Below are 12355 nucleotides of genomic sequence, written 5' to 3'. Positions count from 1 at the left end.
CAGGTCTCTGAGATAAGAAGGCACCAGGAACAGCTGCAGGGATGCTTGATGCCTGTGGTCCGTCTAGGAGCCAGGGACACAGCTAAACTGCAAGCCAGGGCCAGTTATATAGACACAAGCTTGTTCAAGGAGGTAGGGTGGGTGATGCCTGAGAAGCGGCCAGTCTGGAAGTGTAACTCCTAAGCAAGCCCAGCTCCTCTCACGACCATGGCTGCAACAGAGCAGCCAGATTTCAAGTAGGCTAGGTGAGCACAATGTTAAGTGAGGCCAACTGACAGAATTGTGAGCTCCCTGTCCAGAAGGCACCCATAGTCTGAATGGTGTGCCGGGTCACTGGGCCTCCTGGAGTCTTCCTGGAGCCCTAAGAGCAGGCAATCAGGGTCCATGAGACTTTCTGATCAGCTGCCATTGTGTGAGGAACCTCTTGTTTCAGGAACCCAGCCTGACTTCATAGAATTGGGCTGAGGGGTCGCTGAGATCTCTGGGGAACCCAGGAAGTCATGGGACTTAGGAAGCCAGGAGGGTGGCTGAGCAGCCCTGAGCTTCTAGAAGTGTCCATGGAATAAAGAGATAAAAGACAGAGCTACAGGTATAGGGGATTGTGGGGGTGTCTGCCTCCCCAGGAAGCCAGAATCTGAACTTAGGACACTAACGAACAACAACAGATCCAGGCAAGAGCACCCGCCAGGCAAACAGGGCTCCAGCTCAAAGACACAGCACAAAGACATGTGTCACCAATGTCTTCTTGGTCGCTAAACTGACCTTTGGATGGAGAGAAGGGAGACACAGCCATGGCAGGCGGCTCTCTTGCCCGCATCCTAGATGCAGTGGCATGAGGCTTGGGTCCTTCCTGTGTCCACAGCCTCTGTGTGCCTGGTCCTGCGTCCGTGCCTCAATGGTGGCAAGTGCATTGATGACTGTGTCACCGGCAACCCCTCCTATACCTGTTCCTGTCTCGCTGGCTTCACAGGCCGGAGATGCCAGCTAGGTGAGTCATTGGTACCCAGGTGGGGACAAGGAACCCACTGATTGCCCTATACCAGGCCATTCCCCTACCCACTGGTCATATACCAGGTTCAGGGGAGACACTGCAGGCCCAGCAGTGGCTTTGAGGTCAAAGATCTCCGTCCTCACGATGTCGAAACCGATGGCTGCCAGATGCTATGGTTATGTAGCAGTGAGTGTCACTGCGGTTGCTCCTAGCCGCTCTAAGTTAAGGCCTGTCTGGGACTGGGGCCTAGTCTGTCCTCCACCCCTACCCAAAGCCCTGGCAATTCCTTCACAGTTTCCTCTACTGAGGCCCCAGCCTGCTCCATGTTTCAGATGTGAACGAGTGTGCTTCCCACCCCTGTCAGAATGGTGGGACCTGCACCCATGGCGTCAACAGCTTCAGCTGCCAGTGCCCAGCCGGCTTCGGGGGACCAACCTGTGAATCTGGTAAGATGCGCCTGTCAGCCCTGCTCACTGCAAGGGAGAAGACACCCAGTCAGGCGGCAGTGTGGGCAGCCCAGGGGGTCGTCATGAGGGAGTACAGGAGCCTGACGTCAGAGGGATGACCTGCCTTATGGCGTGGGCAGGAGACTAGAGCAGACAGAGATTTCCTGGCCCAGGCAGTAGGTGAGGGGTGAAGCTCTGGAATAGATGAGAGCCCAGGCCCTGCACTGGGCCAGGGTCAGAGTCAGGAGTCTTCTGGAAGGAGAAGGTTAGGGATTTCTGGGCTAAAATGGGACAGCTTTGAGGCAGGAAGGGGCAAGGCGCACAGCTTCCTAGCACATAACACCATTGGCCCCTGAACCAAGTGCTCCTTTCAAAGCCTTCACAGCCTGGGTGCGGGGTGGGGCCTTTGGCATCCCCACTGCTACTTCCAGACTACTATAGTCCTCTGTCTTCACAATGCGTCTGAAGCATTTGCTGATAGATTCAGCCTCCAGTTTCTTATCGCTCCACTGGCCCCCCTCAGGGCCGTCCCTTACCCTGCACTGTCCCTGAAGGTAGACCCTTCTGTTCCAGCCCCTGTCCCCAGCGTGGGGACTACTCCGAGTGCTAAGCCAAGGCAGCCCTTTAATGCCAAACACCTTGACTACCGCTCCTGAATCAGCTGAGCCAAACAAGAACCACCCCCAGCCCCATAGTGCCCTGAAGAGAGGGGCCATCATTATTAAAAACACTACTAGAGCATCTCAATGAAGCTTCTGAAACTATTTTTGATTAAGAAACTTTTATGCAATTCCAGGTATATAGACACATAAAATCACTATATAAATCATCATGAGGATCGATCATAAAATTTGTCTTTAAATTATCTGACATACAAATAATTTTACCACTTATTAAGGATGAAATCAGTCAGGAAAGGTGGTAAGTGCCTTTGACCCCAGTACTTGGGAGGCAGAGGCAAGGGGAGCTTTATGAGTTTGAGGTCAGTCTGGTCTGCACAGTGAGTTCCAGGCCAGCCAAGGCTGCATGCTATAAATGAAAGGAAAAAAAGGTGGGAGCAAATTATGCATACTAATAAGAAAGGTGCTTATTTATTTTTACATAATTAAATCTTGGCTTAATATTTGATACTCCCGGACAGGAGGTTTTCAATACTTTTCAGATTTGAATGTTTTGATTTTGTAAGCATCAATGATAAGAATACTGCTTCACACAAATGCATAGTACAAAATGGCAGAAGTATGTTTAGAAAAGAAAACATATATTCAGTTCATAATATAGCGTAGTCTGGAATCTGAGCTGAGGTGTTTTGGGCAGTGCCCATGGCCTTGGCTGACATGACAGCATGAGAAGCACGCTGTGTGCTCACTGGGTTCAGAACCAAGGCAGTGAAGTTGTAAGTAACACAATGATTGCAGTCAGAATGCACCACACTGCAGTCATGACGCATTTCACTTTGAATTTTTAGTTATTGTGCATACAGGAGTATTCACTGGGGCAACTTTTTTTCACAATACCCTATTGCAGTTATGCAACCATGTGAGATTTGCTCACAGTTTAAGAAGCTACAATTTAGATTGAGTATGTTCAAATAGCAGCTATATTGTAACTTCAGTTTAGAAAAACAGTCCTCTCAGGATTCATAGTCACAAAAAGCTAAGTGGTCCACTTCAGTGCACACACACACACACACACACACACACGCATTTGTACTTGAGGAGACTGTGAATAACAATAAGAGATTTATACAAGGGGCTAAAGAGATGGCTCAGTGACTAGGAGAACTGACTGCTGTTCTAGAGGACTGGGGTTCAATTCCCAGCACCTACATGGATAGCTCATAACTGTCTGGGATCTGACAACCTCTGACAGTCAAAAACACCAATGTACATAAAATTAAATACTTTTAAAAAAAAACAGAGAGAGATTTGTACACACAGAGACGGAGCAAGTTTACAAAAGAAACAAAAAGAAAGTATGATTTTGCGTGCACACAAAGGGGGACTGGCACCCAGTAAGAGGGGCTTGCCATGAACCTTCAACTGCCCCATGTGGACAAGGGTACCTGTTCCACCCCAAACCAGAACCTGGTCAAGAGAGCTTTTCCTCAGGCAGATGCTAACCCCCTCCTGACCCTCATTGCACCAGCAGAACCAAGTGTGGAGACTCAGATGGTCTACTGCTCTGTCCATCTGCCAAAGCCCAGGGAGACCCTCGGGGTCACTACCATGCTGGCCACAGGGCACAGGGGCAGTGCTGGGCAGTGGCTGCTCTTTAACTGCTGAGACAGAATAGGGGCCCCAGGTTCCAGAAGCCCTCTTTAGAAGAACGACAGAAGCTGGTTCCATTCCCCCTGACACCCTATCCAACACACATGCCCGTCCTCTATGCCAGGTTTGCTGAACTAGAACCAGTTCATACAGGGTTTGGGGTACCCTTGGGACTGCCCTAGCTGAGCTCACTCCCAGCTTGTCACCCTCCAGTGACAACCAGGATCCCCGCTCATCGAGCCTAGATCTGTCAAGGGTGAGGCTTGGTGCATATCTTAAGGGACTACTTCTGTCTGTCACCCACTGAGGCCAAGCTCCAATATCCCATTTGCTCTTCCTTACTTGTAGCCCAGTCTCCGTGTGACAACAAAGTGTGTCAAAATGGTGGCCAGTGCCAGGCAGAGAGCAGCTCTGCAGTATGTGTGTGTCAGGTCGGATACACTGGGGCCACCTGTGAGACAGGTGAGTGACCTGTGCATGGGGAGGGGGTGCCAGGGTGGCAGGCAGTGCTGGGAGGGCAAGCATACAGCCCGGTTCAGGGTGGTCACAGTCTGGCTTAAGTCAACCCCCATCTTTACCATCCCTAGATGTGAATGAATGCAGCTCTGACCCATGCCTGAATGGGGGATCGTGTGTCGACCTTGTTGGGAACTACAGCTGCATTTGTGTGGAGCCCTTCGAGGGACCTCAGTGTGAGACAGGTAGCTCCCCCACAGTCCTCCGCAGTGACTGTGACCTGTGAAGTGGCTATCACTTTGCCCCTACCCTTCCTTCCCCTCTTCTCAACCTTCCCTCCCAGCCCTTCCAGAGCCGCCAGCTGTGGAGAACAGGAAGCAGCTAGGCGACATGCCATACGAGGCTGGGCAGGCCTTTTCCTTTCCAGACACTGGTTTTCATCTGTAACAGCCAGGGACAGGTGACAACTTTCCCAGGGCTCTTTTCTGAGCTCAGAGGATTCAAGGCTTTATAGCACCTTCCCTTTCCTGGCACACAGAGAAAGAGCTTTGGGGAGCAGAGAGAAACCTGGCCTTTGGCACATGCGATCATATATGTTCTTTTCTACACTATCTTGTGTCTTAAATGTTGGTAGATCAACCAACAAAGCAACCAGAGATCGCAAAGCATGTTATAAAAGCTCTGCAGTATCTGCACCCTTAAGCCTGGTGGACTTTGTCGACAACTGTGGACATGGCTGAAACTGAGCAGGAAAATGGGGTTCACAGTTTACCCATGAGGAAGACCCAGATGATGGACACCGTCAGATGCCACGGCAAGAGAACAGGACGGGTCCTGGTGAAGGCCTGAAGGCAGGGAGTGGGTGTGGCACCCTCACTCCTGACTGTATTTAGGTCCCCACTGTATGTTACTGAAATATCAGTGTGCTTCACTTAATTTGTATCAGGAAACAGAGAAGTGGTTTCAAAAGAGTTTTGTAAAGAAATCATATTTTGTGCCAAATAATATTGCAAGTGGAAATGAATAATAAGAAAACAGAACAGAGCAGGTGTGGTGGTCCCAGCTACTTTGTAGGCTGGGGCTGGAGGATTATATGAAATCAGGAGTTAAAATGTCAGCTAGGGCAACATAATGAGATGCCATCTTTAAAGGGGGAGGTGAGATAAAACTAGCAGAACAGACACTTGCACCTGCCAGAGGTGCATGCTCACTAAACTCACGCGTGTAAACAGTGAATCTAATAAAAAGAAGTTGGCCAGGATTTGATATTTTGAAAAACAGATTATCCAATCTGCTGCTAGTTAGCTGCCCTGAAAGTTCTCTTTTCACAAACCACAATTAGAAGCCCAGACAAAATCCTATAAAATTCTTGTCCTCAGCCATTAGACCATGTAGCACAGAGCTATCAACTTGAGAGGAGTCCAGAACAAACCCTGTCCTTGTTCCCCACATCCTGCACGGAATACTCCGGCCCACTATGTGGGTCCAGAGTGTCTGGTGTTCCCCACATCCTGTACTATGTGGGTCCAGAGTGTCTGGTGCTTTGAACTGAAGAGAAAATTCCAACTCAACAGCAGCTAAGATGGGAGGTGGAGACAGCGCACTGGAGTTACTGGTGGAGGGAAGGAGCCGGGCAGCATGAGGCCCCTCTGCCTTGGCCTGGCAGATCTGGCTCAGGGGACTGATTGGTTGGAAAAGGACCACTGGAAAGCAGGGGCCCCAGGAATTCCTGGGAGGGCTGGGGGTAAATCCAAGGAGCCGTGGGGAGGTAATAATTTTTAAAAAATAATTAAAATATAACCTACAGAGAGATGAAAGAATTATCACGTACAAATACCTAATTACTGTAAATAGGCTGCATATTCCCAAGACTGTTGAGGAAACATGAGAAGAGGCAGATATTTTTTAAAATTCGTAATAGTGAAAACTGTGACTACTTAGAAGATAGTAGTAACAGCTGGTAAAACACTGAAGAAAAAAAAACTAATGAGCTGGAAGAGAAATAGAAACAGCATGCAGCACAGAGAGTAAGACTGGAGGGAGTAATTGAGCCCCAGGGGCTGTAAAATAACAGCAAGCATCTGGCACGTGGCCCTGAAGTTTGGGAAGGAGGAAGGCAGCAGTGGGGGAGAGAGTTACACAAACAGGAGGATAGCTACACAGTTCCCAAGTTTAATGAAAACCAACGTTTTCAAGAAACGCATGAAGAAAACCAGAGTCACACCATGGCCACTCCTCTAGACAGCAGAGATAAAGAGTTCATCTTCGAAGCATCTGGTGGAGCATAAGGGGAGCTGAAGAGGACGCTCACAGGCTGAGAGATAAAGCTACTGCTGCTTTTCTAGCGGACCCGAGTTCCATTCCCAGGACCCAAGTGATGGGGATGTCCGCCAGCTGCGTCTACAGCTCTAGGGGATTTGGAACCCTCTTCCAGGCCCTGGAAGCTATAGAAATGTGGCATGTGTAAGCATGCACATACTCATAAACAAAAATAAACCACCATTCAAGAATCTTTAAGTCAGCAGAGGAAAGGAACAGGAACACTTCACATCCAGAGACGCAAGAGTAGCAACCTGCGCTCACTGGGAGCCACGCAAGCCCAGAGTACAGAAGCCATCCGTGTGGTGGCACAGACCACACAGAACAGGAGGAAGTGACTTTTATTCACCTGATGTAATTGGTGTCTTGGCTGCTGAATACGCTCACCCTTTCTAGTTTTTTGTTTTGTTTTGAGCTCTGGCTGGCTGGTTCAACTCGGACTGATTCAATCTGGTTTCTCTCAGATTGTCTCTGAATTGCTCTGCTTGGCCTCAAACTAACTCTCACAATTTGCTCTAATCTTCAGGCTCCTTCTTATTCTCTGGCTCCCACTGCCTCTGCTGACCTGCACCGAAGTGCACAAACTCACAAACTCAATTCCTCTGCACTGTGCTCACTCCACTGACTCCCCTCTGACTCATCTCTCTCTGTTCTCATGAGGGGTTGGCAAATGCCTTTTGGCAAGATCCCATCAAATCTCTGATCTGTCACTTTTCTGCCTCTTAATTAGATGTCACTTTAAAACATGGATGCTTCCTTCTGTAAACTAACTTTACTTTCACTGTTAGTGATTTAAGGTGTGTGCTAAGGGCACATCTGTAGTCCAACCAGAGGTTTTAAAGATGAGCTGATCCCTTGTCAAAGCAGGGATTCCTCTACAAGAACTGTATTCCAGAATTAAAATGCATTCAGAAGCTTTCTCAAACAATGTGTGAAAGGAACAGGACAGCAGTGGCAGAAGTAGACAGATCTCCGGGTTGGAGACCAGCCTGGTCTACAGAGCACATTCCAGGACAGCTAGGGCTACATAGAGAAACACTTTCTCGAAAGAAAGAAAGAAAGAAAGAAAGAAAGAAAGAAAGAAAGAAAGAAAGAAAGAAAGAAAGAAAGAAAGAAAGAAAGAAAGAAAGAAAGAAAGAGAGAGAGAGAGAGAGAAAGAGAAAGAAAGAGAGAGAGAGAAAGAAAGAAAGGGAAAGAAAGAAAGGGAAAGAAAGAAAGGGAAAGAAAGGGAAAGAAAGAAAGGGAAAGAAAGAAAGGGAAAGAAAGAAAGGGAAAGAAAGAAAGGGGAAGAAAGAAAGGAAAAGAAAGAAAGGAAAAGAAAGAAAGGGAAAGAAAGAAAGGGAAAGAAAGAAAGGGAAAGAAAGAAAGGAAAAAAAAGAAAGGAAAAGAAAGAAAGGAAAAGAAAGAAAGGAAAGAAACAGAGAGAGAGGAAGAAAGAAAGAAAAGAAACAGAGAGAGAGAGAAAGAAAGAGAGAAAGAAAAGTAACAGAGAGAGAGAAAGAAAGAGAGAAAGAGAGAGAAAGAGAGAGAGAGAAAGAGAGAGAAAGAGAGAGAAAGAGAAAGAGAGAGAAAGAGAGAGAAAGAGAAAGAGGGAGAAAGAGAGAAAAAGAGGGAGAAAGAGGAGAGAGAGAGATAAAGAGAGAGAGAGAAAGAAAGAAAGAGAAGAGAGAAAGAGAGAAAGAAAGAAAGAGAAGAGAGAAAGAGAGAAAGAAAGAAAGAGAAGAGAGAAAGAAAGAAAGAGAAGAGAGAGAGGAAGGAAGAAAGAGGAGAGAGAGAGGAAGGAAGGAAGGAAGGAAGGAAGGAAGGAAGGAAGGAAGGAAGGAAAAACAAAGAAAGGAAGAAAAAACAAAGAAAGAAACAAAGAAACAAAGAAAAGTGTTAAAGAAAATTCTTTACATAGAACAAATGGTCCAAGACAAAAATATAGACAATCTACACGGAAGACCAAAATGGGAGAAATGTCCAGTGTAGGGGTCAAACTTCTAGATCACCTTTAAAATGAAACAATAGCACAGGGCTTATAACATCTGGGGGAAGTGTATGACACTAGTGTATATAAACTTTTTGTGAGAGATCACCACAAACTTAGTTCAGTAGCACAAAAATACCAACCTAGTATGGACACAGGGCAGCAACAAACTCACAGTTTTGGCAGGAATAAAATAAATTCTGCTCCCTGTTAAACAATGATAGCCTTTTATGCTAATCAGAAATTTCAGACAATTATAATCTGACTGACCCAGCAATCCTAATCCTAATTCTGGTATTAGCTCTAAAGACACACACATACACACACACACACACACACACACACACACACACACACAAAGTCTATTTATAATCTCCAAAATCCGTGGATGGGTCAGCAAGCTGGTGCCTCCATACAATGGTGTACCACTCAGTCTCAAACAGGACTGGACACACACACACACACACACACACACACACACAGAGAGAGAGAGAGAGATGGATTTCAGAGATACATTATGCTGAGGGAAGACAGATGGACTCCAAAAAGCTTTATGGCTCCATTGACATGATACTGTTGCAAAGTGGAATTGCAACAACAAACTCTGAACCCATTGATCCATTGGTAGCTACCAGGGGCTCATGAGACTGAAGTTATAGAGTGCAAAGGTGACAGGACTTCTAGAATGCTATGATTCTGGTCGGGATTCCACACGTCTATGCATGTGTTAAACTGCTTATAATTATATACCAAGTGAAAGTTGATTTTACTGTGTAATGATTTACAAAAAAAAAAAAAATTGAAGTACATGGGAAAATTAATACCTGAAAAAACAGTATTAGGCTGGCCAGAGAAGGCTGAGCGGCTGTATTGGCAACAGATGATGTGCTCAGAGTAAGAAATATTAGTGAGAAGGGAAGGAAGGGGAACATTTTGTAATGGTGAAGAGGTCAATTCATCAAGAAGACAATCCTAAACTTACTATCACCTGTTGACATCCACAAGTGTGTCAAAAAAAAAAAAAAAAAGAGCTAAAAGCTAACAAATTGCAAAAGAAACAAGCAGGTCCACAATCTGGGGGAGGTTTCAGTTATTCATAGGGCACAGAATGACTGTGATTCACAGGGCACATAGACAGGATTAGTTAAAGCTGAAAGACTTGCACCTGGCCTAACAGACATCTGAGGAACATTTATTTTTCTTTCCCCTAGTATTCATGAAGTGTCATCATGACTGGCCATGTTGTGGGTCATAAAATAAGAACAGGTGACTTAAACACAACAGTTGGGGGAACTGGAGAGATGGCTCAGGGGTTAAGAGCACTGACTGTTCTTCCAGAGGTCCTGAGTTCAAGTCCCACCAACCATGTGGTGGCTCACAACCATCCATAAAGAGCTCTGACGCCCTCTTCTGGTGTCTGAAGACAGCTACAGTGTACTTAGACATAATAATAAATAAAATCTTTTTTAAAAAAAAAACCCACAACAGTTAAATTAGTAAAATCTTAGCTATTTAGCCAACAGGAATGCTTGATCAGCGAAGTATGGAAGTTCTTGTTCTTCCAGTACTGATTTTTAAAAGTAATTATCTATTTTGTGTATGTGAGTACACTGTAGCTGTCTTCAGACATACTAGAAGAGGGAGCCGCCTTGTGGTTGCTGGGAATTGAACTCAGGAACTCTGGAAGAGCAATCAGTGCTCTTAACCCCTATGCCATTCCTTCAGCTCCAGTGCTGATTTCTGTGTTCCCAGAATGGAGCCCCAGGCAAGCTGGCTCCCAGAAGACTTGGTTCTGACTTGACTCCCTCTTGGCATTGGGAACAGCTGTGGGGACTCGCATGGGGGCCGGGCTCTCCTCCGTTTTCACCAGCTATGTCTGCTCTTGGCCCAGCCTTCTCCTCTCTCTCAAGTGGCTACTCACCACAGTCTTTCTTGCTTCAGGAAGCTCCCTGGTGCCTTCGCCCTGCCTCTCCAACCCCTGCCAGAACGGGGGCACCTGTGTGGACGCTGACGAGGGATACGTGTGCGAATGCCCTGAAGGTTTCATGGGCTTGGACTGCAGAGAGAGTAGGTTGAAGCAGCTGAGGCTGTGCCCAGGGCTGGAACAGGAGACTGGGGATCTGCCTGTGGCAACAGAGTTGGGGAGGGTCCTCTCTTGGGTTGTATGTGCAGGGAAGTCCAAGAGGGGAAAAATGCCTGTGTGTGTGTGTGTGTGTGTGTGTGTGTGTGTGTGTCAGTAGTTTTGTGGAAGGGTACCCAGGATTGGCCAGGGTTAGGAAAAAGGGGCCATGCTCTTTCACTCTGGATGCTTCTCCCCTATTCCCACACAAGAACCCCCCCCATCCCCCCACAGGAATCCTCAGTGACTGCGATTGCCGGAACGGAGGCAGATGCCTCGGTGCCAACACCACCCTCTGCCAGTGTCCTCCAGGTTTCTTTGGGCTCCTCTGTGAATTTGGTAGGTTTCTTGTCTGGTCCCTGAACAAAATTAGCAGGGTCACTGGATCTGGGGGGAGGGCACCTTCCTCAAGAAGACAAGGTCACCAGTAAGGTGTGTGGGCACTAAAGGAGCTTCTTCCTTCACAGAAGTCACAGCCACACCCTGCAACATGAACACGCAATGTCCAGATGGAGGCTACTGCATGGAGTATGGCGGAAGCTACCTATGTGTCTGCCACACAGACCACAACATCAGCCACTGTGAGTGGCTAGGGACAGGCCCCCAGGGATCCTGGACAGTGGTGTCTAGCAGGAGAAGGTGCAGGTGGTGCCACAGAGCTAGGGTTTAGTCAAGAACCTGCAGGTGTGTCGGGGGGCCTCTGGCAACAACTTCACTTGAGTTGTTGCAGGGGTCTCCTTCACACCCTGAAGGAGAACATTTTGACAAAGAGACAGCTCTGAAAGCTATCTTCCCTTAGGCCTTAATGCATACACAGTTATGTGTGGCTGATGCATTTACAGCTATGCCCGATTAGTATAAAGGTATTGATCAGTTAAGTGATGTGTAATTATATGGATGATCATGCCAGGGGTCAAAGGGGATACCTTGTTGCATCCTAAGGTTAAATGTTGCTAAAATCAATAGTAGGAGAAAACTCCGGGGGGGGGGGAGGGGCTGGAGGACCTTAGGGTCAAGGTGAACAATCCAGACATACACAGAGTGTATTTTAAGTGGCCTTGGTTTTAGTCGTAAGGGATATCAAGGTGACCCTGACAAGGGCATGTGGTCCAGGACAGCCTATCCCCTCTCCCCCGCAGCTCTGCCATCGCCCTGCGACTCAGACCCTTGCTTTAATGGAGGTTCCTGTGACGCCCACGAGGACTCCTACACGTGCGAGTGCCCTCGTGGATTCCATGGCAGGCACTGCGAGAAAGGTGACTAGAGAGGGGAGGGAAATGGGGCGCAGGATGGGGCAGGGTGGAAGCTGACGCGCAGCTGGGGGCGGGGCGAGCGGGGGCGGGGCGAGCGGGGGCGGGGCGAGCGGGGGCGGGGCGAGCGCCTCCAGTCTCTGCCGTCAGCACCACGGAGAGCTCCCAGCCTGCAGCTGTTTGTGCTCCTTCCTGCTGTCATCAGATAATCATTCTTTCCTGAGCCTCCCTTTGACTCTGCTCCACACATCTAGGGCAGCACCGGCCTCACCACTTTTGACAGTTATTTTTGTCACTTGTCCTGGTCTGTAAGCCGCAAGAGGCTTCATTTTCCCTAGGTATTTTTCTAATAGATTTTAGAATCATTACATTGAACTGTAATGATTTTTTTCTTCTGAGTTTGTTAAATTTAGTTTAACACAGAGAATGCAAGCATTTTACAACCTCTAAACACTTGGAATTTAAGTATTCTTCCATAAGGTGTTGCAGGGGTTGGTATCTCCACCAGTGCCACCCAGAACCTATCCCTTTCTTG

The 12355-nt window shown here is 47.6% G+C and overlaps 1 protein-coding gene across 2 annotated transcripts in view; it reads left to right on the top strand.

Moving 5' to 3' along the window:
• Positions 1-12355, top strand: part of Sned1 (sushi, nidogen and EGF like domains 1) — a 63458-nt gene that overhangs the window by 23309 nt on the left and 27794 nt on the right. For both annotated transcript variants that reach the window (XM_052191808.1, XM_052191809.1), the window contains exons 5-12: positions 863-988; positions 1324-1437; positions 4056-4169; positions 4295-4408; positions 10393-10518; positions 10805-10909; positions 11038-11151; positions 11710-11826. In XM_052191808.1, the coding sequence (XP_052047768.1) occupies positions 863-988; positions 1324-1437; positions 4056-4169; positions 4295-4408; positions 10393-10518; positions 10805-10909; positions 11038-11151; positions 11710-11826 (930 nt within the window). The remainder of the gene's footprint in view (positions 1-862; positions 989-1323; positions 1438-4055; positions 4170-4294; positions 4409-10392; positions 10519-10804; positions 10910-11037; positions 11152-11709; positions 11827-12355) is intronic.

The sequence above is a fragment of the Apodemus sylvaticus genome, chromosome 9 (genome assembly GCF_947179515.1).
Source record: "Apodemus sylvaticus chromosome 9, mApoSyl1.1, whole genome shotgun sequence".
NCBI lineage: Eukaryota > Metazoa > Chordata > Mammalia > Rodentia > Muridae > Apodemus > Apodemus sylvaticus.
The sequence above is the reverse complement of the archived record's forward strand: the minus strand, read 5'-3'. Positions and strand labels throughout refer to the sequence as shown.